At 33.4% G+C, this 27,023-nt stretch overlaps 7 protein-coding genes across 7 annotated transcripts; 3 read left to right on the forward strand and 4 right to left on the reverse strand.

Moving 5' to 3' along the window:
- The first annotated feature begins 1,576 nt into the window (after positions 1-1,576).
- On the forward strand, positions 1,577-5,142 carry Tsp_11859 (putative fanconi anemia group I protein). The gene is made up of 17 exons (XM_003372919.1): positions 1,577-1,669; positions 1,862-1,914; positions 1,970-2,120; positions 2,168-2,253; positions 2,313-2,483; positions 2,541-2,664; positions 2,716-2,780; positions 2,835-2,952; positions 3,259-3,395; positions 3,449-3,614; positions 3,662-3,746; positions 3,882-4,005; positions 4,053-4,182; positions 4,244-4,369; positions 4,437-4,607; positions 4,672-4,851; positions 5,092-5,142. The coding sequence occupies exons 1-17, from the start codon at positions 1,577-1,579 to the stop codon at positions 5,140-5,142; spliced, it is 2,031 nt and encodes a 676-aa protein (XP_003372967.1).
- An 824-nt stretch (positions 5,143-5,966) lies between these two features.
- Positions 5,967-7,437, forward strand: Tsp_11860 (hypothetical protein). Its single transcript, XM_003372920.1, has 6 exons — positions 5,967-6,150; positions 6,205-6,356; positions 6,412-6,571; positions 6,707-6,849; positions 6,940-7,056; positions 7,174-7,437. Exons 1-6 carry the CDS (start codon positions 5,967-5,969, stop codon positions 7,435-7,437), a joined length of 1,020 nt encoding a protein of 339 aa, XP_003372968.1.
- A 672-nt stretch (positions 7,438-8,109) lies between these two features.
- On the forward strand, positions 8,110-12,016 carry Tsp_11861 (thioredoxin domain-containing protein 11). The gene is made up of 11 exons (XM_003372921.1): positions 8,110-8,175; positions 8,753-8,812; positions 8,942-9,300; positions 9,353-9,644; positions 9,725-9,919; positions 9,991-10,719; positions 10,779-10,991; positions 11,048-11,160; positions 11,217-11,300; positions 11,363-11,685; positions 11,925-12,016. Exons 1-11 carry the CDS (start codon positions 8,110-8,112, stop codon positions 12,014-12,016), a joined length of 2,526 nt encoding a protein of 841 aa, XP_003372969.1.
- Positions 12,017-15,205: 3,189 nt separating this feature from the next.
- On the reverse strand, positions 15,206-17,457 carry Tsp_11862 (M-phase inducer phosphatase 2). The gene is made up of 12 exons (XM_003372922.1): positions 17,355-17,457; positions 16,963-17,048; positions 16,815-16,901; positions 16,607-16,762; positions 16,370-16,531; positions 16,245-16,299; positions 16,134-16,171; positions 16,010-16,075; positions 15,838-15,936; positions 15,629-15,771; positions 15,445-15,562; positions 15,206-15,367 (listed from the first exon to the last, which is right to left on the reverse strand). Exons 1-12 carry the CDS (start codon positions 17,455-17,457, stop codon positions 15,206-15,208), a joined length of 1,275 nt encoding a protein of 424 aa, XP_003372970.1.
- Positions 17,458-18,860: 1,403 nt separating this feature from the next.
- On the reverse strand, positions 18,861-19,350 carry Tsp_11863 (conserved hypothetical protein). Its single transcript, XM_003372923.1, is given in 2 exon segments — positions 18,861-19,272; positions 19,283-19,350. The coding sequence occupies 2 exon segments, from the start codon at positions 19,348-19,350 to the stop codon at positions 18,861-18,863; spliced, it is 480 nt and encodes a 159-aa protein (XP_003372971.1).
- Positions 19,351-20,833: 1,483 nt separating this feature from the next.
- Positions 20,834-21,846, reverse strand: Tsp_11864 (hypothetical protein). The gene is made up of 3 exons (XM_003372924.1): positions 21,680-21,846; positions 21,411-21,623; positions 20,834-20,984 (listed from the first exon to the last, which is right to left on the reverse strand). The coding sequence occupies exons 1-3, from the start codon at positions 21,844-21,846 to the stop codon at positions 20,834-20,836; spliced, it is 531 nt and encodes a 176-aa protein (XP_003372972.1).
- A 2,541-nt stretch (positions 21,847-24,387) lies between these two features.
- Positions 24,388-26,695, reverse strand: Tsp_11865 (RING finger protein 44). The gene is made up of 7 exons (XM_003372925.1): positions 26,490-26,695; positions 26,212-26,395; positions 25,102-25,443; positions 24,813-25,038; positions 24,584-24,750; positions 24,530-24,556; positions 24,388-24,471 (listed from the first exon to the last, which is right to left on the reverse strand). Exons 1-7 carry the CDS (start codon positions 26,693-26,695, stop codon positions 24,388-24,390), a joined length of 1,236 nt encoding a protein of 411 aa, XP_003372973.1.
- Between the last annotated feature and the right edge of the window lie 328 nt (positions 26,696-27,023).

Below are 27,023 nucleotides of genomic sequence, written 5' to 3' on the forward strand. Positions count from 1 at the left end.
ACGATTTACTTGCAACGATGAAGCTTGTGAATGTAAAATCAGCTGTACAGCTTGAAGTGGATGACTATGCAGGGCCAGAGTTCAAGTTCGATTTGCCAGAATCTTGCCGTTACGAAGTAATTATACAATTATTAATTTCATTTGTTTTATATTGAAATATGAAGCGATTTTAAAATGGATAACAATATGTTTATTATTAATTTTTTATTATTTATTTACAAAGCTCACTGAAATTAAAATCAATCTTAAAAATTATAGCAAAATTGGAAATCTTTCATATCTTCATTCTTCACAATTTAATCGCTTGTTTATTTCAGATGATAATGAATAGACAAAAAATTGACATGGCTCAAATCCTTTTTGATGCACTTAACAATCTGGTTCCATTACATAAATATGTAAAATATCAGTTTATTCATCAACTTGGATATGCAGTTGGTAATTTTATTAAAGCAATTGAAAAATTTTACACTTTGCTTAGTAATTTTATTTCTGTTCACAGAAGCTGAGCTACGGTACGACTTGAAAAATGGAATAATTTCGTTGGAAGATTGGAAGCGTTCAGAAGATGTTTGCAAAAAAGTTTTGTTAATCTTGTTGGATCAGCGCGATTTTACGAAAATTTCCTCAAAATTGATTGGTCGTCGAGCGATGATGATCCGGCATTTTAAACTGTCCGGATATAGCATTGCTACTGTAATTTTTGATTCAGAGAATTTTGATGTTAAATTGATGTTTTTTGAATTTTCAGATTCACTGGTCTAAATTTGGTCAACTGAAGAATAAGTTTGACAGAATCAAATTTTTGAACAATGTTTTGGAAAACCAATTGAAAAATGACTCTTCTGCTGAATGAGTAAATTGTAAATTTTTTAAATTTATTCTTATTTTTGAAAAACATGCAGAAAATTAAAGTTTTTAAATATATTTTAGAATATCTTGTTATGAAAATTGCTGAAAAAATTATTATTAAGGAAAAAGCTCCTTTATAATTTTTTACTTTTTACTTTTTACTTTATACTTTATTTTTTTTGTAATCAGTGAAATTCTTTTGTAAATAAATGGAAGCAGTGTAATCAAATGTTTGCGCTGAATGCTTTTTTAGAAAAGAAGTTTTTGTTTTTATTCTTATATTGTATTTCTGTATTAACATCTGTAGAATTATTTTTAATTTATTCAGTTCAGTGTACAAAAATATCTCAAATCAAAACTGACTAAATTAATAAAACTTCGCAATTTTCTGACAGTTAGAAGTAGTTCTTCTAGCTAATTTTCCTTTTGTATTTCGGATAAATCGAACCACTATTTCTATTTTAAACGTTTGTTACTTTTTGTGTACTTTAAATTTGACCTCATAAAAAGTTTTCTACTATTCTGTTTTTACTGATTTCTATCTTATAGTCAAATTTTTTCTTGTTTCTTAGTAAATGCCAACCTTGAAAATATGACAGTACTTGATTGTCTTTAAAGTACCATATGACGCCGTTTAAATTAGAAAGCAACTTGCGTTATATTTCTGGAAAAATTTTTACATTTATATTGCATTTCTTTGGTGAATAAACTGATTTATGAAATAATGTCTGAAGAAAAGTTTCAATTGCTGAAACAACCATGGTTACTTAACTCTGTCAACATTTCTCACCTGATGCCTGTCATGTTAGAGGAAGAAGTATGCATGTTTATTTCATAGCAGTATTGTTTTGAATTATTTATGATAACATAAAATGTGTGTCTGAAATTTTGAATTATTAATTTTTTTTACTTTTATCAAATTTAATACACATTTTATGGTGATAAATATTTTGTTTTATCATGTACATTTAATTACCGAGATTTATTGATAAGTTTTATTTTATTTTAGATTGCTAAAGCTGTTGAATTAACAATGGTTGAAAGGCCTGAATGTTTAAGTCGGTTATGCTCTTTATTGTTAAAAGGTTGTTTTTTGTTTATTATAATATTATTTAAGAAATACAGTCGTTTCTTATGTTTCAGAATTGAATTGTTTGGGTGATTCTGAAAAGTTTAGGGCATTAATTTTATGGTTAGTAAAACGGATGAAAGATGGTCAACTCCCCGATGTCGCATTGAGTTCAATATACATAGTTCTTTTAAATGAAGTTAGTGAAGATTATATCTACGATTTTGTTTGAAATTATTATTTCAGCTGTCCAATCTTGAAATATGTTATGTTGTTGCTATGACTTCACGTCACATGGAGCATTTTCAACGGGGAAATTTTGTTGAAAACAAGTCAGATTTGAAATACATTAGACTCAAATTTCAGAATTATTTTAATGTTTGCTTTTTAGGTGGGCTTTTCTTTTGCCTAAGTTTTTCAGTATTATAGCAGCAGCTACGGAAATTGATGCAGGTGATGGAAGCAGGCTTCCTGGAAAAGAACTGAAAACTCGACTGCTTCAGCAATTTGTTAATTTGAATTTGCCCACATCGAGGCGATTGCTTTTACTAACTGTTTTAAAGTGACGTATTTCTACAAAGTTAATTTATTTTTACTAATCTTTATTTTTTGTATTCAGAGAAGTTGAAATGACACCGTCCGAGAAAGTTCACATATTTAAACCTTTCTTTGATCATCTGAATGAATTAAATTTGGATGAAATTGAATGCTATGTCAACGGTTTGCTCCATCTTTTAGTTATGGTAAAGTTTTTTAGTTTCTAGTTGTTTAATTTTAACAAAATAAGTTTTAAGGAATCGAAAAATGTCTATTTTGGACAGTTAATGGAATTTTTGTGCTCATTTCCAAACAGAGCAAAGTAAACAAATTTAAAATTCATTTACTTTTAATACAATGTTATTTTTGTTTGAAGATATCTTTCACAAGGAACGGAATCTGTGCAAAAAGTTCAGAGTAATGTTATTTTGAACATTACTCATGCTGTTAGGCAGTATCAAAGTTTTGGAAAGCACGTTATAAATACTCTTAAAGTAAGTAAAGATGTTTACTTTTATAATTTCAAAATTGGAATTTATCGATAAATAATATTAAATTTCCTTCAGTACTGTGTATTTTTTTAATTATAAAAGTCTTTGTACATGAATATTATGCGTGCATATTTGCAAACCCACTGCACGATAAATGCGTTGTACGTTGTAGATGAAAACTAACGTTGGGATAAGTGAATTTTACATTTTGCTTCCGTTATGCTTGACTCGTATACATCGTTATCATCAAACGGTAGTATATATCGATTTTTTCAAAAACAGTTTTCATTATTTGATATATTTATTTAGTGCTTGGAACTATTGAAAATGGGAATTTTTGATTTTTTGAAAAAGAAGCATGCAACTTTTACATCGGCTTGGCTGCGATCAGTAATACCTGAAAATGATAAGCTGAAAAAAGTTATGGACAGTTTAATTTCTTCTGAGTCTGTATTTTTTCATTTGATTTGCTTAATTGCGTATTGAGTTCTCAATTTAGCTTGAACGATCGTGAATATGTTGTTCACGGCTTATCCGAGTTGGGGTTTCTACTTTTGGATTCAGTGAATTTGAAAGAAAGCGGCACTTTGGAAAAATCGACAAAGAATGTTCTTCAGAATGAACAAATTGCATTAGCAAAGCACTTGATTATTGGAAATTTTAAGGTAAAAATTATCTTCATATGAATTAATATATTTTTATAATTTATTAGAGACACAACTTTATTCGTCGCGCAATCATAGAAAAAATTATTGACGCAGTTATGCTACAGAGTTCGTCTTGTTTGTATCTTTTAGGTAAGTAGATGTATGGGCACATGATTTTTTGGTCTCATGAAGAATGCATTTATTTAGATGTGTTTTGCATTTTGATAAAAATATCCCCAATGACAGTGCTGGAAAGTGAAGAGACAATAATTAAATCATTTTCAGTGCTACCGGTGCTTTCCACAGAAAGCGGCTTGCGCTACATGAAATCGTTGATTCCAATTATTGAACTGAAACCAGCAATGCGCAATTCTTTATTTATTGCTCTCAGAAATGCGATCTTTTCAAAGTGAACGATTTTTGGTAGATTCAAATAATTTAAATTTCAATATTTAGGGATTTGTTGGCGAGAAAGACTGCTGTCAATGGTTTCTTATTATTTTTAAATCAAAAAGATTTAATCAACGCTTTCAGCTCTAGCCAGATGTCGAATTCTTCTCAACCTTTTCCAACATATTCAAGTCAGGTAAATGTTTAATTTATTAACTTTAACTTTAAATTTTTATTCCATCTTATTTTTTGTAAAGACCCTGCCGACTTCTTCATGTGCAGCAAGTGGTCGAATCAGTGTAGCTACGATATTTCTGGAAATGATCAGCTGTTTACGACGAGCATTGTCTTTGCAAAGCGAACTACGACGCATGCTGTACATTGTAATCGAACGATTTTGTTATTTCTATTTTGCAATGTATTTTTTAATGTATATTTTCTTTTGTGCAGGGTTTATGTAAAGTGGCGGGAAATCAAAAAGTGCTTCAAGAGCCTGTTTTGGATATGCTGCAAAAGCAATTTGAAAATTACCTCTCTGATCCTTCCAAAAGTGGTCCTCCTTTGTGTTTGGAATTTTGCATCAGCTCTTCGAAAAATGGAGTCACTTTGGTAGAACCGTTGGTAATTGATTTCAATATTAATTGCACTCAATTACTGTGCAGTGGTGTTATTATTTGTTTTTCAGGGTGTGCTGATAGCTTCCATCAATTTGTGTTTGGGCGCAGTGCAAGCCGACGACACTGGCAATGATTCAGAAATTTCATCGCAATATCATTTAGATTTTGAGATGATTGATTCGATGAAAAAGCGCATGAATACAATTTGCCAATATATGATGTCTGCAGATTTGGAAGATTTTAATCTGGTTTGCTTTTTGTTTCTTGCTTCTCCTTTCCATGAGTATCATACGTTAGGACAAATCTGTATCGTTTTCCACGGAAGAAATAGTCGGCCAAAGGACCATTTCCATGGCTTTTCAATTTTTATCCGTTCTTGAAGCGTTGATTGATTTCATAATTATGGATTTTAATTTCAAGTAAATATTTTTTTGAGCAAAGAATATTTATCATTGATAACTTTTAATTTTTTTTGTTTAAATTTACAGTTCCGCAGATTCTGCAATCTCCATACTGAAATTGTACGGTTTGCATTGTAAGATGAGTGAACTTTTGAAAGAAAATTTGAACCTGAAAAGGCATAAAAGAAAGCTGTCTGATGAAGATGCTAATTCTTTGGCAGACGCTCACGGCAGGAAAGGAAAACTACTCTCAAATCATGAATGTTGCATTCGACTTTCCAGTTTTGCAGTTTTATTATCCCATTTACTGACGTAAATGATGCGTTTAATTATTGATATTTGCATGTGATTTTGTGATTTTGCTTTTTAGGGATTTAGAATCTGATCATGAAATTTCACTGAATCCAATGCGAGAAAGGGAAGATTTTATGACATTTTTGTTCAACGCTGTCAAGTCCAAGTTGGCTAATGTGCAAATTCAAGAATTTAACAAAAGGAAAGATTCTGTCAGTGTTTGCAAATTAGCCAGGTCGTCAAGAATACATTATCCATTTTTTGTTGAGCTTAAATTTAATAATGCAATTTTATTTGAAGGTTGTTTTTGATGTTTTTTCGACAAGGAAATAATGTCGCTGCTGAAGTTAAAAAACATCCCTCGCTTGTATTTTCATCTTTGGAAGCTTTTTCTCTGTGCATTGATGTGATCGATAATTATTCGACCAGTGCTGAATCTTTTGCAAAGTCATTGTCATTGATGGGTAAAAATTAGAATTAGTAACATTGTTACAATTCAGTTATTTTTTCTTTTCTTTTATTTTAGTGTCTGATTTCGATGCGTCATTACATTGGAATAGTTTGCATCATTTGGATCAAATATACAGATATTGTGTAACTTTTACAGTACGTATATATTTTTGCATTTATTATTATTTTTTTGTATAGATTTGGAAAATGTTTAGAAAATGCTGCGTCGAAATCTTAACACCAGTACAGATGACAAAAAAGATTCTGAAAACAAAGTGGAAAAAGCATCAGCATTTATTATTCGTACGATTGAAAAATTTCTTGCATATTTGCCGCGTGATTGTTCATTTTATGAAAAAGTGTTCAAGCACATTTGGCAAATTTGTGAAGAGCAAATTGACAGTAAGCAGAATTATCAAATTTTTACGCACATCGACGTCTGTGTTGTGCTTTCAGTGGAACCTTATGTGGCTCGCTTGGTGTGGAATCTGGCTTTAAGCATGTTCAAAGAAGTGGAAGCAAAGCCGACCAGTCTGATTCACATTGCAGAACAACTTCACTGTATATTTGGTGATATTGCTGATGTGCGATTTTATTTGTCTAATTATGTTAGTTGTGGAAAAAAGTTATAAAATTTTGTTTTCTTCTTCTTTCTTCCCGCAGGGTCACATAACGGACGAATCAGAGTACAGGTATAGTTCAATAAATGCAAGAACAGCTTCAACTGTACTCGGTGCACTTTTGAACATCGAAGATTTATTTTTGGAAGATGTCATTTATGCGATTGGTCATGCGAAAGCTTTACGATTCGCAGGCGCAGCAGGTTCTGCAGCGGATTCCAGTTGTAAGAAATTGAATAATGTTTAACATTAAACGAAGATTATTCCATTTGTCGACCATTGGATTGTTTGATTTGCATCATTTATTGTATTGAATATTGAGAAAAATTATTTTTCAGGGGAAGCAAATCTCAAATTGGTTGAAACGAGTGCATGTGAATTTCTTGGTTTGCTTCTTCTTGTATGGCACGAACTTGTTCAAAGTCGAATTCCAGTGAAAATGATTGATTCAGTTATAAAAGGTTTGGAAAAGATGTTCAAAGTATTGCATTTATTTGCGAAATATGTACGTTTTTTTCATCTAATCTTTTCTTAATTCTTCGTTTATTGTTCATTATTTTTTTTATTATAGCATGTAACAATGGTATTGAAAAAGTATTCTACCCCGAATGAATTATTTCAACAGTTGACGAAACGATCCGGCACTCACCTGATTCCGTACGTGTACAAAATGATTTCATATGCTCAGGTATGGCTGTTGTTGACTGTTTTATTATTTTTTTTGAACTTCTTACAATATGAAATTCATATAACTGACACAATAATAGTAGAAGAGTTTTTTTTTGCATTCTCAAACAATTTTAAGGAAGAAAGTAACAGTAGTGGTGGCAAGTCCAGAACTTCTGGCGCTAAAGCAAAAGTGAAAATTATTCGTGAAATGAGGAGCGTATCGAAGCTCATTTTTGCCTTGGAAAATTATGAACAATGTCTGATTGATTTGGGAAATCGTTGCAACGTCAATTACATGAGAACAATAAAGCCAAGCGTCAACCGAGATTTCAAAATTGACGTCAACCGCGCCCGTGCAGCAATCCGTGATGAACATGAAGAGGACCAGCAACAAGTATAATTTTCAATCTCTCTTGATCACATTTTGAATTGTTTGCCTGAATGATTTTTAGGACGAATTGGAAAATGTCGTCGTTAAGAAGAGTCGAAAAGGATAAAAGTTGAAACATTTATTTTTTCATTATTTCTAAAAAAATATTTAACAAAATGACGTGAAACAGTACGCTATCATGTCGAGCTTTACCTTTTTTATTTTGCACAACGAATGCATGGGTTTATTTTTCTTCAATTCAGAGCAGCTGTTCGAGAAAATGTATTTTTAAAAACTTTTACGACGTATTCAATGAAAATTATCCAAAATAAAGTCGTAAACTGAAGTAGTTTTTATTTTTACTTTTTTTAAATTTAAACCTGATAATCATTATTTTACAGTATGAACTAAAAAAATGTAATTCGTGATATATTTGTGACCTATTGTTGTATTGAACAGTGATATTTGTATATTTTTCTTGCAATGTAGTTAAACTGTTTGTCTGCGGATAAAGCATTGTTTATAAGAATTTTTTTTGCGATAAAGTTATGAATTTCTTATTGATATACGTGTTTTGAAAATAAATACTGAAATTGATTTTGAAAAAAATACTGAAGAACAATTTGCCTATCTATATGGCAAATTTACAAATTTGCGCTTTCCAATAATGTTTGATCAGCTGTGTCAATATGCACTTCTGAAATGATTACTTGTGAAAAAGAAGATGCTGATAATTATTGTGAATTCACCACGGAAGAAACCGATAAAGTTCTTTGTTCGACACGCAGCGATGCAATTTTTTCTTCAACCAACAACAGTCGGATATTTCTAGCTTTCAGTTTGATCATAATAGCGATGATTCTTTGCATTCTAGTCAGTGTATTTGTTGTTTCTTTTTTGAACACTTACGCAGCAGTCAAGGTCGAAACTGAAGTAAGCGTCCACGCTTGTTTGTAATTATGTTGTAAAATCTAGTCAGTGTATTAGTTGTTGTTTTTTATTGTAAAAATATTATTACAGTTTTGAAGAAAATGATAATCTATAATGACAAAATTTTCAAATTCAAATCAAGTAAATAAGTCAGACATTTTCACTTGCACTCTGCTGGTCGACTTACTCGTAAATTTGCATGAAATGAATTATGTTCATTATGAATTTTAACTGTTCTGAAATGTAAAGTTGATCGATCAACTTGGGTGAAATTGTTTTCAAAATTTCAAACAATTTCTTGAAAGTTGTCACTCAAACAAATTTGTTAATTTTCCAACTTCGCTTTTTATAAATTCTTTCTAACCTGAGGATTTTATTAAACCAGTTCTTTTTTGATATTTCTGTTTTTTTACAGGTTTATTTTTCATTAGCGTTGCTTTTCATATCACATTGTCTGAGTTTGCATGATTTGCAGGTTTCTTGTGAATAAGTTGAAAAACATTTTTTAAAATTAATACTGTTGTTATTATTTTATGTTGAGATTATGATTTGCTTTTATATTTAATTTATCGTTGTGCGGATCGCTTTTATTCTGTGCTTTCAGTATCGGCCTGGACCGCAACCTCGACCATTTTTCTCTTGTAACTCTTCGGTGATTGATTTGCATCAGGGCGACTTGGATCCTATAATAGATCATTTCGCTTGTGGTGAAGTTCTGTTTGTGATGTACTATGCGCCGTGGAGTTTTGACTGCTTGCAGTTCAGATCGTATTTTGAAATTTTGGCCTCGTATTTCAGTTCTCAGATTACATTTTATGGTGTAAATTGTTGGGAACCAGCAGGCCAGTGTCGGCGCCTTCGGCAGCCTCGTGAATTTCCCATTTTTGAACTCTACTTTCACAAGCCCAGACAAAGCATCGAATACAGCGGCCTGTTGTCATTGGATTATATGTTCAAGTATCGGTTTGTTGTTCTGTTGTTCTAGTGAAGAGATTTTTGAAATTTTTTTTTCTAGATTTTTGGAACATGCACTTGATCCATTTGTCCGACTTGCAACTCAGGAAGAGTTGAGTGAATTTCTATCTCGTCTCACCAACCGAGTGATTGGATATTATGCGTTTGACGAGTACCGCAATCCGCCGCAATATGAGAAGTTCTACTTGATCTGCTTGAGATCGTTGGAAATAGATCCAATACGGAAATTGGCCGAATTCGCTGTAGTCACGGACAAAAGTTTGGCAGCTCGTGTGAATTTAACCGCCAACGCTCAGCTGTGCTATTTCACCAGCATAAGCAACACTTGTCAAGTATATGCTTTCTTTGTCTTTATGGCCGAAAATTGGCCCTTCAAATGTTTGATTATTGTTGTTTTTTTTCTTTTTTTAAGAGATATCCTGATAATGAGCATTTCTCTGTAGAAGCAGTGTTGAAGTGGATTGCTGGACAATTTAAAGTTGTTAATTTTTGGTTTATACCAAATCAGAAGAAAAGCAGCGCTTTACGATCAGTTCTGAAGAGGCCTTCATTTCTGTTGTTGACTCCTTGGCAATTGTTGGTTGAACACTCGACGATTGTTTCACTTGTAAAAAAAATTTAACTTTTTGTGCATATCTTTTATTTTTTGAAAATGAAATTATAAAAATTTTTTCAAAGTTTTCACCATTGGCCGCGATGTACTTCGACTGCAAAAAGGACGAATCGATAAAGGAGCGATTTGAAAAAGTCGCTTCATCTTTGGGATTGGAGCCCGAAGCAGTTGCAAATTATCGAGCGAAATGTATTGGTGAAGATGCTGATCGCAAGAAAGTTTACCAGGATGCATTTTGGAAGCACAGCAGCTTGCTGAAGGCGAACGGTGAATTTTTGAACACCGGTCGAAGTGGAGAAGAAATTGCCAGTTGTGACAAGCGCAACTTGTTCAAACCTGAGAAGCAGTTTTGCAAAAAGCCACAGTACATCTACAAGGGTGGTGGATGTTCAGTTGGGGAAGATGTGGAAAAGGCCGGAGAGTTCACTGGAAGCAACGACGGTGCTGGAAGCAATTTTCCAAATTTTCCTCATTCAAATGCGGAATGTTTGAGGAACATTTTCCGGGCTGTTGAGTTGGATCCATTTGTGGATGATGCTCTTTGTCGACGTTGGAGTTTGTCTTTCGCTTTGAAGTACACCTATGCGTTGCCTTTGGAGAATGCTGCTCTTCTGAAAATGTGGTCCGAGAATTCAACATTCTCCTCATACCGTGGATTGGCTTGCAAAACGAAACGCATTTTGAACTTCCTCACCATTGATAGTGACTATTTCGACTGGTATGCTGACAAGCTTGGACTTCCGGAAAATGTCCGCTCACCGAAAATACCAAAAGCGATGATCATCGATGCTGCTGTAATAATAATGAATTGATTTGATTCTGATTTTGGCATACATTTTTCGTCTCATTTTAGAAAAATGCTTTCTACGTGCTGAAGGAAAATGTGACAGCGAAAAGTATTGTACAATTTGTTCAGAATTTTACAAACGGCCAGTTGAGCAGATTTTATAAATCTGAAAAACAGGAATCTGAAACCAAATCAAAGCAGAGTAGTGGGGAAAATCGGTTGAATTTGGTGAAAGTAACGACCGACAGTTTTTCTCAATTAGTTTTGGCTAGTGATAAGGTAATTACTATTTGTTGAATTCCTTTTTCAACATTCACTTTTTCATTTCAATGCAGAATGTGGTTTTGTTTTACTACACACGATGGTGTGTTTTTTGTCATACGGTTATGCATATTATCAGCACAGCGGCTTATATTATGCGGTTTTCAAAGAAAGTTGAATTCGCTCAGTAAGTCGGCATGATTTAAATTATCTCTATTTGTTATTTTACATTTGAAAATTCAGAATCGACGCGGGTAGAAATGATTTACCTGTTGATCATGCTGTCAGTCGTTATCCAAGCGTGGTTCTTTATCCTTGTTTGGCCAAGTAAGTAATAGAATGATTTTTTTTCTTTTATTTTTTTTATACTTTACATTATTTATATTCAGAAATAATCGAACAATTTATCCATCAAAAGTGCCTTTCACAGTGACAAATTTGATATCGTTTGTGATGCATCATTCGGACAGAACGACCAGATTGGAACTTGGTGTGAAATTTTGCTCCGCTAAATGTCGTCATCGGAATTTCAATTTGTTGCACAAACAGCTCGGCTGTTATCGTCGTCGTTTAATGCACATCTCGGATATTGTTGTATCCAAGCAGATGATTTGGAACAGTGACAATCGGCAGAGTGTGTTTTGCATGAAGAGTTATTGGGAAAAATTGCGCCATTTTCAATTGAAAAGAAGAGAATTGGTGAAATTGCGCGGTTTAATTTGTTCTGTTTTTCAGCAATTTGTTTTCATGAATAATTATTAATCGTTGAATTATTAAAATTTCACAAAACCCAGAAAAAAATATCATTGTGGATTTTATTCACGATCAATTCACCAACACGAGACAAACAAACAACAAATTTATGAACAATAATAATAATAATAATTCACGTCGAGTTGTTGTTTCATTGGGTCAGACGAAAATAGAACATTACTGAATAATCGTATCCAGATAGCAAAAATGATGATCCTTGTGCATCTGTGAAACAGCCGCCGCCGATTGGTACGTTTTCCACAGATGTAGAGAAACAGCACGAAATCTGAATTGAAACCGAGAAAAAACATACATCTGACACTTTACAAAAGCACAAATCCATTACCTTTGGTGTTGTGGAATTTTCCAATCTCCAAACTCGAACGAAAGAATCTTCGCTGGTGGATAGGATCAAACTTTCACCAGCAGAATAATCTAAATCTGTAATCGGTTGACTATGAGCGTTTATTTCAGCAAGCATTGCTTCCTTTTCAATGTCATACAAAACAACTTGACCAATAATTGTTCCACATGCCAGCCAATTGTTTACACTTATTATGCAATTAATCGAAAGACTAATAAATGATAAAATTTAAATATAGAAAAAGAAACTATTTTTCAACATAAAACAACCTCACCCTGTGTAGATATTTTTCAAACAGTGCAAGTCGGAGTTGAAAACTAGCAAGTCGCCCTTCATGTTAGCCACTACGAGCCAATTTCGAAAACTGACCATGTCGACCACAGGCTCTTTGTTGTATTCATCCCAGGAGCCGGTCAGTTTGGCAGTATCGTTTTTGATGCTTAGTCGAAAAATTGTCCCCGCATGACAACCTGGAAAATAGAAGCGTGGAATAGGCAATTTACATATATATATATATATACCAATAAAAATTTCGTCTTCAATACAAGCCACTCCTTTGGTGTATCTCCACAAAGCTATACAATTAAACAACTTTTTTTGTAATATCATTTTATTTGAATAAAATAAAAAGTACTGGTTTTTTCTTCTGGAACTGACAGCCAGTACATCATTGTAGTTGTGACTGTATTCCATATCTGGACGATGAAAAATTAATGAAAAGTTCTTCAATTAAAATTTGCAAAAAATCAATTTTTTTATAAAAATGACAATCAAGTACAAACTGAAAATTTTTGATTTTATGAAAATTAAAATGGAAATAAAACAAAATTTTACACTTATACTTTTATAAAAAATTAATTATTCATTTAAAAATAAAAAAACAGACATATTGACTGATCATTGATTGAATAAATTGCAAAAATTCATACCGAAGCACCGGCAACTGTGCAAATCACCAAAACGGGAGTTGTTCTGCTTTTCAGTGAACAGAATTTTACCTGATCGAAATTTATAAAAATTTAAATTTATAAAAACCAATCAAAAACAATATTTATATTACTTGCATCACTTCTACTTTTTTGTTGCTCTTTCCAGTATTCAAATCTTTCGCAGGTACAATGTTGTGAACCATCCATTCGAATTTGTCATCCCAACTAACTGTGTGAGCCTAAAAAAAGTAAATTTTACAAGAAAAACATAATAATAATAATAATCATAATCATAATCATTATTAGTAGTAGTAGTAGAAATAGCTGCATATTTGTGTAGTTTACTTGATTTTTATTAGCAACAACTGCACATGTGAGATTTGCATTAGCGGAAAAGGAAACGCTCAAGTTGTTACTAATGGCCGAAGTGCTTCCGTTGACGATCGGTATTTCTCGTTCCAACTTGTAGCACAGTTCCCTATCGCTCATTTTTGCAAATAAAACTAACCAAAGCGTTGCTATGGATACTGGACGCTCCCCCACTTTTACAGTAATACAAAAATATATTTCTAAAGATAGAGATTCAAATTTCAAAAAAATTGGCAAAAAGAACAAACGATAAATTGTATTGCTCACAATTAGAATGAATTTTTTTCAATATACCAGAAAAAGTCAACTACTGTTCATTTGCAAATTTTGAATTTCTTATATATTTTATACAGGTACATTGAATATTGAATACTTTTTATTCATGACTCGTATATATATATATTTGATTTGATTTGATTGCAATATTTTCAAATAGTTAGTTCAATGGTATCTGAATAAAAGTATTTTATCCTTTTCAACTTGCTCTAATTTCCATTTTTTTGCTCTATTTCAATCACAATTTTCAACATACTGCTCAAGCTTTGCTATCATCATCATCATCATCTGTATAAATATTATTTTCGGCTAAACATGCAATGGCGTCAGGTGCTTGTTCAAACATGAATGAACTCAAGCAAACAAACTACCGCGTCTGATTTATACAACGAAGCTGATTGCATTTTGTAAATAGAAAGAATCCGTTGCTCATATTTGTTCAAACTAAACCCACGTCTCAATCACTAATGCTGAATTCAATGATCAATGACAATCGAATCGACCAGACCTTTTTCAATTCAATAATAATATTCAACAATTTACATGCATAAATAACATTTGTTTTTCCTTTTTTTACATCTCTTTTCTAATATAAATATTCACTAATGATGCTTGCTGCTTGCAGAAAACTATCCTCAAATTGATATAATGTAAAAATAAAATTTAAAATACTTATATACAAAATAACAACAATTAAAATGCAACGCTATTTACTATTACAGACACACACACACACACATATATATATACGTACATATGTTTATACATACGTACATATTATATACATATATACATATGCATCTGTATGGATATATAGATACAGATATAAATATGGATATAGATACAGATATATATATATATGTATATTGTACTTTTGCCTAAAAGTAAGAGATATGGAAAGATAATGATAGAGTAAATTTACGTAAAAAAATACGAGTCAATATCCATGACAAAAATAGTCACAGATAATGAAACGATGCTTAAATGACCACTACAGAAAAAGGTATGATTTGCTGATTTGTGGAACTAGTTGCAATGAATCTATCAATGATCAAATGATTCTGACAAATAAAAAAATGTACCATTGTTGTTGAAATTGAAACATCCGATGCGCTTGTTTGTATAATTAGATGGTACAACAAATGAACCGGTTGATTTTTAGTAGTCGATCCACTGATTGTACAGATCAAACGAAAAAGAAAAACACGATACCAATCGAATTCAAATGATGGAATTTTGATGTTATGATTGGTAAAAAATAGAAAAATAATAATAACTGACCAGCTACTTTGCAAACAATTCCACAAATGATGACAAACTGATAATAATAATAATAATAATTGATATGATAATGAATGAATCAGCTATATATATATATATATATATATGGATTCGATAGATAGATACTTGTGTATATAAAAAAAGATAAAACGTATAAATGATTCATCTGATTCTATTTGAATAAAACAATCTTTAAATGATTAAATGAAATTGATTTCCAATGATTAAAATCAGCAAATAGATCAAGCTGAACTGAATTTTTAAAAGTTCAAGCTGATCTGACGAGATGGACGTCTGTTGTTGAAAGAATTTTCCCAATGGATATCTGATGACCAAGATCTGCTCTTAGCTCGAAATTTTCTAAGATCTGCAGCATGCGCTTCATGCAACATTGGAACATAATTTGGCGGTTCGCAATAATTCTGAATATGGATTAAAATTAAGGACATAAAAATAAATGCCCTGTCTTAAAATCTATTCAAATTAATTTTACAATTACCGTAAATTTTGGAAAAAAATTCTTGTAGCCGCCATCAAGAAGGTATATTTCTGGATAATGCAAATGTGGATAACGTTTCGAATTGACTTTACGATCAAATTTTCGCAAATATCTAGACCTGAAAGTAAGAAAAGAAAACGAAGATCAAAATTAAGATTAAAAAGTTGAAAAAGTTTGTAATTACATTCTTGGGCCACGTTCTTTGGAAAATTCACAATAAAAAATGACAACTTGACGTGACTCAGTTGAAGACTTCATCGCATCTGAATTTCGATCATGGAAAAAGAAACGCTTCAATTGTTCTTGAGTGAAAACATTCACTGCTCCCTAATTTTTTGCAAAACAAGAAAAGAAATTAATGAAACATTTTTTTGGATCATATATATATATTACTTTGATATGACCACCATTGTATTCATATGGATAGCGACAATCCAATATGATGTATTTTTGAATAACATGCGAATATTCTTCATTCAACAATTTAACCAGCTTAAAAATTTAACCATCATATATAATTTGTAAATTTGAAAATTGTAAAATTTATTCTAAAATAAATATTTACAATGCGTCCATCTATGCTGCACAAATCTGGTACTCGAGGCGCTTGCAACAATGGTAATGCATGAGTCTGAAATGGAAAAGTGTTCACACAATTGTCACAAATCAAACTTGTACAAGATACTCACTGTAGAATAGTCGCCAATGAAATTTCGATTATCACATCCTAAAATAAAATAAAAGAATGTTTCAACAATTAAAATTTGAATAGAAAAGAAAAGAAAAAGTACAAAACAAACCTTCTTGAAAAGCGGAACCAACGTCTGCTTCGGAAAAGCAACGAGCAAATGGATGCTGAAGAAAAGTAATGTTTTTTTTTTACAATATTACTTATTACATTAGGATGAAAATTAAAATAAAATACTCTTTTTTGATTTGGAGAAATATCCAACAAGCTTTTCCTACGTTTAAGCTGAGGAGTTTGATTAGTGACATTTTCATTTGAAAGTTCTCGAAATGCAACACGTTTGCGTTGTCGTATAGAAAATGGCGTGTCGTTTTCTTCGGCAATTTTGAACAACTTTCGCTGAATCCAATGTAGAACATTAGAAAAATTATTCAAAAATAATTAATTTTTTTTCTGTTTAAAGCATTTCAATACTTGGCCAATGCGGAAAGAATTTTCATTGGGAAAAATGTTTTCATCACCTTCCGATTGCAACGAACCGCTGAGTAGGCTTTTGAAGTGACATTTCAAATCGGCTGGTGCTTCTTGCTCTTTGACAAAATCATCATCGAAGCCTTCGTCCGTGTTTGCCTGTAGAAATTTTCAATTAAATTTTACAAAAATTATTCATATTTATTCATACTTTGGCATCGTAAGAGCGAGACCTAAACCGTACATGTAATGTATTCGATTGTGATGAAACAGCTGGTAAATTAAATTGTGACGGACCCTATGAAAAAGATAATATTCATTTATTATTATTTGGTAAATTATATTTCATAATTTGATACTTTAGTTGTTGTTTGACCTTCTCCAAAACCACTGTCTTGAGTATCTTCGTCCATAAAAACCGATGACGGGGCGGGACTAAGAATCACTAAAAATCCAATCAATATTCATATTTCATCAACATCTACTTGTCCACTTACATACATAGTCCGTTAGTGTTGCATGTTAAATAAACAATTTTAATATTTACTTTAGCAAAATAAAGTCAACTAAAAAAATGCTTCTTGTAAATTATAGGTAAATTATTGGCATAAATTTCGATAAAGCATATATTGTAATAATAATATTGCCGAAGGTAAAATTGATTGCTTTTAAAGATGATTGAGATAAAAATTGTTCAACAGTTATATCGACCAGATCACAGTTATATTTTGATCGCCCAACTATGCCGTACTCCCACTTTGTAATTGCACTACTGCAGCAGCAGATATAGAAAGTGAGTGATAATAATTTTCTGAAATGTTTGTCTTTTGTTGATTTAAAATTTGTATTATCATTTTTGCAATTCTGTTTCGTGTAAAATTTCAACCATTTTCCCCATTTCCAATACTACAAATTTCACTACCAAAGGGTAAAATTCACAAAAAATAAGCTTAACAAAAAATTTGTCCCACATATCTATCTGTGTGTGCATTCATTGAACCACAATCTTGATAAATGAACCGAACATAATGATAACAGTTCAGAAAGATAAAACGAAAAAAACAAGATACAGTAGTTTGGGTCAAATGGATATAATTGACAGAGCTTCAATCGTACATGTGCAACGTGCAAACGGACGGGAAAATCAGAATAAGCTCGCGATTACGTGAGCGCACCATTGACCAATGAAAGTTATTTTGTCAGCTAGTATAGTGGAATTTTTGGATAAAATATCCATCCTACTCCCTCCCGCCCATGCTAATCAACATATGGAAAACATCACATTCACGAAAGGGTCATGTTCATTGTATATTGTCTTGGGAAATTCATCTTTTATACTTTTTCACAAAACAGGTCCAAAAATTGTGACCTATATATGTAGATATGTATGGATGCAGACGTCCAAATGTATACGAATCTGTGTATACATGCATGTGCATGTGTGCATGCCAGTTCGATTGAATAACAGGTCAAAGTATAAATCAAACAGAAAAAAAGGATTAAATAATCGGCGAATTATGAAACAGGACCTCAGCATGACTAAATTACGGTCAAGTGAACTTCTCAGCCCATTTCGATACATTGACAATTGTCCAGTGAAGTCGAGGAACAATTGAGTGGATGATAGAATTGGGTTATTGCTATAAGTGTGTGTGTGCGTGTGTGGGTAATGTGGTAAATTAGGGTGCTTTTTGATATACGAAGCCGCTCTCAGCAGGTGAGACAGCTAACTTCTTGTTCAACAGCATCCGGGGATGTGGGAAAGAAGGCCAAAAAGTAGGATATGAAAACCACAGAAAAGTTCTATTCTACTTACTTGGACTGCGCAGGTCGTCACCATCCAGGCAAGACAAGCTGCCGGCGGAAGATTCAGCACCGCTCGGCTTTTTCACACTCATTTCCGGCAGCACAACACAACGTGGTACGGTCTTGATCGGCGGCAGGGGCGGCGGCAATTTCGACTGCGAATGCAATCTACAAAATCATCATTCAACAATACAATCATCCAACAAATCGAAATATATACTGCCACTAGTGGAAATTAAAATAAGAAAAAAAACGGGTAAAGGTATTCTCATTCATTAATTCATTCATTTTGGATTGTACATTTCCAACGACAGCAGGCACAATTAAAATGGCAAATGTCATGTGGTAGGCTGCTGAGTGATTTGAAGCAATGCCACAAGGTCCGGCGGGGTTGCACAACCGGAGGTGCGTTACGATGCACATCGCGACACGAGTGGGAACCCACCTGGCGTTACAACTCGAGCGTCAGCTCTTTGCGACACGCGCAATCCCAACATCTAAGCAACATCTGCTGATCATCAAGCACCGCCTGAGAGCGGTTCTGTCCCGGCAGACCTGCTAATGACAACAGCTGCTCGGGGCTTGTTGTTGTCATGCGACGTGTGTCCTCACGTGTCTGAGGTGAACGTCGATCGCCATCGGTGAGCGAAGAGGAAAAAGGAAAAATTGCGTGCAAGCATAAAATGGAGGAAATTGAAAGCCGTCCGACCCTGGCCGGCGCCACCAACACACACACACATATATGTGTGTGTGTGTATTGACCAATATCGATCAATTTTACACCAGGCGTCGGTGTCAGTTGAAAATTGAACCCCAGAAAATAGCAGCTTCTGACCAAGGCGGATCGATATCTTTTGGAAAAGCTGAATAAACTGAAGCTCAGGCTGAATGGATTGGAACCGCATCTCGGCGCCAAATTCAAACTCCAATTTCCACGTCATTAGCCAAATGACGCTTTTGCAAATGGACGCCGAATAAATTTTGCGATCGAAATGCCAAGCCGTTTTAGCGTCGATAATTGCTTGGTGTCCGATGAATTATTGTTCGTAATGTTTTCATATTTACAATGTCGTATATATGGATATTTCCCATCTTTTACCCATCCCTTAGGAAAAAACATCTCACATGACCTCACACGTGGAGATGAGTGGAAAAAATTCACTAGATACGACAAACAATAAAAAGACTTGCTTCACCTAGTTTTCAAAATTTCAAATTAACCCCACCACCAGTTTGAGTTAGTTGAGGTGAAAAGAGAAAAAATTAGGATACACATCTAGTGGTGAAGTCAAGGTTAGACGAGAACAATTTCTCTGATGAAAAGAATATTGCTTGTTCGTGAAACCACAACCACAACAGAACAGCAGCTAGCACTGACAAACACAACATCCTGCAATCAAGTCAACCACATCCTCCCACTGGGAATATTGTTATTTTTGAATTAGAATTGGAAAAAGCTTATTATTAACAAGAAATAAAAAACAACCATCGTAATAAACCCAGGTCGCAGTTGTGGAAATTTTATAATTCCCATTCTCATTTTTACACAATGGACTGTTGAGAAATATTAAATTTTCAGATCATTGAAATGCTTTGAAATGAACATAAAAATTTACAATTAACCAATATTTGAGTTTGTTGAACACTAATAATAATAATAAGCTAGAAAACAGTTTTCTGTTGTTGAATGGAAAATTTTACATGATCGATAAAGTGAATGGAAAAGTATGTTAATCAATATTGAACAAAACAGAACAATCATCAATCATTGACTAGTAAGACATTTGTTAATCCCTCGAAGCGAAATTTATATATACATACATATATACGTTGTGTACATTTATTTATTGTTCTAATAAAATCGACTGATGACTTGAAATGAGGGAAAAGTGGAAATGATTTATGATTTTATTATTGGATTTACAAGGTTGAGAGGTTGAAAATTTTCTCAAAAAAAAAAAAGTAAACCGCTGTTGAACAGGTGCAATAAAATAATAAGCCGAAGAAGCAGAAGTGCATTTTTGCAACAGATGCTGATCACAGTTTGCATTTCAACAGTCGAATCACACTTGTGAAACAATGGGAGAAAAAAAATTGCAAAAGCAAAATAGAAGACAAGTTCAAGAGGCCATGCCACGTTAACACCTGCTTTGATTATAGCACAGTGGTAAGCTGTGCACATAAGTGTGAGAAAGGTTCTTTGATACGTATTTTCAGCTCATAATGGAATTTGTATTTTTATTTTTTTATGAAAAAGCCGACGCAGACAAAAAGCCAGACAGTCTGTCTGGTTTTTGAAAGTATTTTTTCCAGGTAAGCTAAGAAAACAAGTACCAGGGGCCGGACAGATTGACTGGGGTGAGTTGTTGTCACAGAGAACAAGCAAGCAGGTCAAGTTCCGTTCAATATATATTATATTATATGTTATCTGATTTTTAGAGTTGGCAGAGCAATAAACATCAACCAAACCAAACCGACCGACCAAATGTTGAAAATAATTTTTGCCATTAGAATAAATTGCAAATAAAAAATGTGGACCAGAGGCCAGTGAAGTGGAAATGTTCGAAAAAGTATACTGGAAACTGATAGTGGGAGGGGGGGATATGAAAATCAACACACAATTAACGATATTGATATAAATAAATTGACGGAGATATGGATATGGATTTGCAACGTCGACAACTGCTTACTTTTTATTCTACTTTCAGTGAAACAGACTTACCGCTTGTTATAAACCACACTGACAAATGTTTCAATTTATCATCAATTGAACAGATCCAGATCAGTCAAGGTCAAATGTTTCTTTCATAAGAATGTGAAAATCTTTTCTAACAGATTGTGAAGAGAAAAGAAAACCAATTCACCATAGGTCAATATGTTTACACTAATATATATATATATATTATATTTTTGAAACGTTGAAACCAAGAAATAGTGTAATGTTGAAGAGATTACTTTTTATAGATATTGAAAATGATTGATAATGTAAAAATCAACTCACTTTTCATTGGAATCCAGAACAAGTTGAAAATTATCATTCGAATTCTTCAGTGCAGTTTCTGTAATCAAATCTGTGAAGAAAAGTGAACAAGTAAGATGAACAGAAAAAAATATCCATATCAACAAGAAATCAATACTTTGACTAGTCGATGGAAATGGCGAATATGCCGCAGTGTCCATCGATAACAAACTCTTCTGTGGAGTCAATTTCAGGCTGTAGTTTATGAAAATGAATATTTAAATAAAACGATATTTTCCAAATATATGAACCTGTGCTCGGCCAAGTGCTGAGCCAACTCTGTCACTGGAGAATGTTGATTCCCTTTCTGAATTGGCGACTCAGTACTAGTTGAAGCTTCAACTTCCGAAAGCTGATCATTTTCCAAAGAGCTGATCCACTGCTCAGTACGGCAGGCCAAAGTGGGATCCTCGTCCATCACTTGTGAGGAGATGATTGAAGCCAAAAGAAAAGTCAACAATTTTTTTCACAATTTTAAAACAACACTTGACACTGTCGTCCCCTGATGCATGATAATTCAACAGAAAGCCAAAAGAGCGGAGAACAGGAACGCGAACGGCATACGAACAAAATGCCCAAATGAATAACCGCGAAATGTAATTGCTTACAGTAATATTTGCCTAAGGGACAACGTGTCCAACGTACTGTACGTCAATATGGGACTAGTTGAGAAAATGGTTCTGAAAAATCAACAAATTCATCAATTGGATCAATACATTAGTAAAGTGAGAAAAAAAAACGATTATGAAAATCACATTTGGCCAACGTATATTACAGTACCCATTTCAATTCACTCTCAAATTTGCATATTGAATGAAATTCCAATTTTGACGAAATGTATTTGTGAAATTTTTACAAAACAAAAAGCTGAGCTATTTTATTTTTTTCTCAATTCTCTCATTTCACAGTGATCGTTGTCGAATTGATCGAAAAAGTCAAAAATCAATTGGAAAATAGATTTGTCAATTTTTACAATTGGGCTGTATTAAATTTTTCAAATCTACACGTATTGATAGTATTGAAATTTCCAATCAATTGATCTTTATAAAAATGTACCACGAAATGGATTCATCAAACGAGGAAAAGTTTACAAATGAAAAAAATACTCCGTGTTTGAAAAATGATGTAAAATTCAGAAAAGCATCATAAAAACATCGTAAATTTTCTAAATTTAGTTTTTTTTATTTAAGAAATGAAATTTGTGTTTTATTGATAATTAGGTTTAAATTTTTATGACACGATGTTCGGTTGTGTTTCACTGATTGTTTGTCAAAGTTTCCGTTGCTACGCATGATATATGGCGCATAATTTCAAAACGTTGAGTTCAGAAATAAAAGTAAATAATTAATTAATTAACATTTGGTTTTTTCTTCAGAAAATTTTCTCAATTTTCTTGGGGGGAGGGGTGCGTTGGAGAAGAGTTGCGAAAAGAGGATAAAAAATTTTCTGCTTCGAAAATTGATATTCATTATCATCATCAGTATGATAGATTGATGCGAGTAGTTAATTTATTGTTTCGATAAAATTTTCATAACAAATATTGATCAAGTTAAAGTTCATCGTCACGTGCAGATAACAAGAAAATAACAATAAAAATATTCTTGACACCTATATAATAATAAACACAACAACAGCTTTCGAATCTGTTTTGTTTTTTTACCCTTCTTTCATTGTTTACATTATTATTAATTATGAATTCTATAATAAATTTCCAAATGAAAATGAACATTTTTCAGTCCAATTATCCGGGCAATTTGAGAACAAATAAATAATAAATGCGCGAAGAATTTTGTTTGCTCGTCGTCAAATTTCACGCTTGACAGTTAACAGAGATTGCAACATTGGCTTGGAAAAGGCATTTTCACCACTTTTGCAAGGTGAAAATTTGTTGTTCACACCAACAAAATTCGGTTCGTTGCGAATACAATTAATATATTCACGTATAAATATTGTTTGTTGTCTCGTTGGTTCCAAAAATCCCAAATTTGTTTTTTACTATTTCTTTGCTTGTGACAAAAAAACAAAACACATAATTTTCAACGACGTCAATGAAGAATGAAAATGTTCTGCCGGCTTGGGGGGAGAGGGGAAGTGGAAAAAGCACATGTGCTGCAAATGGTTGGGAACAAGATTTGCAAATGAGCATCGCACAGTGTGTAAAAGAAGAACAACAAAATTTCTATCCCAAGCGGAGATTTGCATAATCTCATCACCGAAACAAGCTTGACAAAGATGAAGAGAGAGAAAGAGAGAAACGTAGTTGCCGCTTCAATCGCATCTCTCACTCTGGCTCTGTCGAATTCACACGAGAAAATCATGAACATGATGGAATAAAAGAAATGATGCAATCACCATTTCATTTCATTTCATCAAAAATAGAACATTTTTCATCGTTTTTGCTCAACGTCACAAGCAATCGAAAAAAAATAACAGAACAAAACAGAATATATAAAAATAGAAGAAAAATATACAATATAAGATTCATACATACACATATATATATATATATATTATATGTCTGTGTGCATAATACAAGGTATAAGAAAAAAAATATCAACTTTGCCAGTGATCATTTTCACAAAAAAAATTTTCATTTTTCTATGAATATTCACATTCGGCATTTTTCAAAATTCATAAAAATAAATAATATTAGATGTAGGAAGATTAAAGAAATCGTCACACCAGGTGCGCTGTAGCAGTAACTAGATTTGGAAAAGACTGTTTTCCAATAAAAAAAAGAAGAAAAAAAACTTCAAGGCAAACCGAAAGTGTGCAAAAAATAAATACGAAAAAGAAGAGACAGACAATGAATGATCTATTATTATGATGTGCACTGAAATCTTCTGCACATGCAAAAAATGGACGGTGGACAGAGATGGTAATTTCAAAATATCCGCTGCTGCTGCTTCAGATGTTTCGCTTTTGTGATCTTGTGTGGAAAGAGAAAGTTTGAATAATTTCAATAGCCGTAAGCTTTGCTTGTCGATGGATGCGGCTGGTCGTCTTTCGCAACTCGACGGCAAATTGGACAAGTACGATTACTCTTAAACAACATTAAAAATTAATTGCAAGCAATTCAAAAAACAAAGAAAGAAGAAAACCAATGTTTTCTCCTTCCCCCTCCCCCGCTGTATATATATATATATACTGCTTACTCGGAGCCATTTGTCCACACATTTACTATGGTAGCAATGACTGCAAGGCAATTCACGCAGCAACTGACGGATTTCGAAATTGCTCAAACAAATCACGCACGAAAGCTGATTTTCATTCACTTCTTTACTTTTCGTCCCGAAGCGATAGCACGGAATTCGATCAATTTCTCAAAAATATACAATAAATAAAAAAAATTAAAGTATATGCATATATTGATGATTTGCATACCATCCCGTGTCAAACCAGAGTTTCGCATGTGCAATGATGATTCCATGAAACGCAGAAAATTCTGCGCTTCTTCTTGCAACCATTGAAAGCGCCGATCCGACCCGTCCACGTACGAATTGAATTCCACAAAAGAAATATTGTCCGGGTTCAAATCCGGTGATGGGGACCGAGTACCGGATAAATTCGAACTATCGCTTTGTCCACCAACACTGTCATTCAGATACGCCTTGAAATGGAATTTAAAATGGAATTTTAAAAATTCAAACAACAACAACAACAACAGCAATACCATTTGATGGAATGATTGTTCGCCCAAAGGCACGGTTCGATTAACCGTATTCTGCACATTCACTGAGACGACGTTCACATTGGGCCGAGACAACAGCAGGCTAGCGTTAGCCGAGGCGAACATGTTCGGCCGATGAGGCGACATCCCGCCAAACGTCAAACCGTCAAAAACTGTCCACGCTGCACCGGCACGGGCGTTGACCGCCTCCTCAAAGCTGGTGTGCGTATGAGTGTGAGATAAATGGTGCAATTGGCAAGGAGTATTTCCGCCGGTCAAACAGCACAGGGAAGGAAAAATTGAATTAACTGGCGGTTGGCTTGTTTGAGCACCAACATGCGAATGCTAAAATATTTTTCAAATAAGCAAACTATTATATATTATGCATTTGATCTACTTTAGTGTGCAGAAAAACTGTCTTAAAAATGATTACAATGCCACAGCACAAATATATCGATGAAAAATAAAAAGAAACAAAATTCAAGCAACACTTGTCAGCTATTCAACAATAACTCAAAAAAAAAGAATAATAATATGAAACAGTGAACACGTTTACATTCGACGCTCAGAAATGCACATATGGAAAAGTGAAACAGATCTATCTATTTATTGCATTATGAATCACCATCAGTTGGCATGAAAATTGAAAGCAGAAAATAAAATATCAATACTTTTCAATTTATATTTGTTACATTTTCACATAAAATTTATACAATATCTATAAAAAGAAAGAAAATATACAAAAAAGAAAACAATTTAACATTTTTGCATAGAATGGGAACCTGCACCCCTTCCATTCAAACGTTGTCAAGGCTTCCAACAATAAACAGTTGGTTTCGCTGCGTCAGCTATCGCCTACGTAGTCAGCTCAAAAACTGTTCAACCCACGCAACTGCACAGTGCATTGCAACAACAACAACAACAACAGCAACTATACTTATTCGGAATTCTTTTTAAAAATCTATTACTGCAACACAACTTTCAAATTAATAATTCATTTACATAAATCCAACCATCTGATGTGAAAATATACTGGCTAAAAGTTGTAAAGATACATATTAATTAGATGCAAAAAGCAAAAAATAAAAATAAAATACAAAACACAATACATACAGCACGATTCGGAAGCAGCAAATGACGATGGATAAGGTGATGTGTTGGACGACCATCGCAAATTCCAGCGCTTGGCAAATTACGGTTTGGCGTCGAATGGTATCGACTAATACCATGATCGGCAGGCGCGCGACGAACTAGTGGAGCAACTCGTGGATGGAATACGTATGCAGTAGTTGATTCTCTAAAAAAAACAATAAACGCAACTTCAACTTATAGTTAAAATTAAAAATTAAACATCTGGATATTAATTTGAATAAAAAATGACAATAATTCACCTTTGAGATGTGTGCAAATGAGACTGAACGCCAATCGATGATGGATAGTTCATAGTCACATGCTCAACCGAATTTGGCAGATTAAACTGGCAAGTGCGAGTGCGAGCCGGCTCATCTGTCACTAAACTGTTCGAATGGGACAATCGACGCTTGTTAACGTTAATTTGAGTTGGTCTCGCGGCTGTTGTTGGTTCAGTTTCAGCCATTTGATTCATTGTCAACTGGCGTCAGACTTATTACCTTTTTATTCTTCAACTCACCAGTTCAACCAACCCTTAAAGAAAAAAAATCACCACATGACAAGAACTTGCCAACTGAAAGCTACAAACAATATTTTCAAATGTTATAGTCAAAGAGAAGCGCACTCGTCGGAAGTGCAACAACGTCCAATTAGCAGCATCTGCTAGTAAGCTGCAACGAAATAAACGTACGCCTTGATTGGCCATCAAACAGATTAACGGAAATAAATAAATGCACATAAGAATAAACATGCACATGATAGTTTGCCACAAAGTGACGTAGCAGTGTGTCATC

This window comes from Trichinella spiralis (assembly GCF_000181795.1).
Source record: "Trichinella spiralis strain ISS 195 chromosome Unknown Scfld7, whole genome shotgun sequence".
Lineage (NCBI taxonomy): Eukaryota > Metazoa > Nematoda > Enoplea > Trichinellida > Trichinellidae > Trichinella > Trichinella spiralis.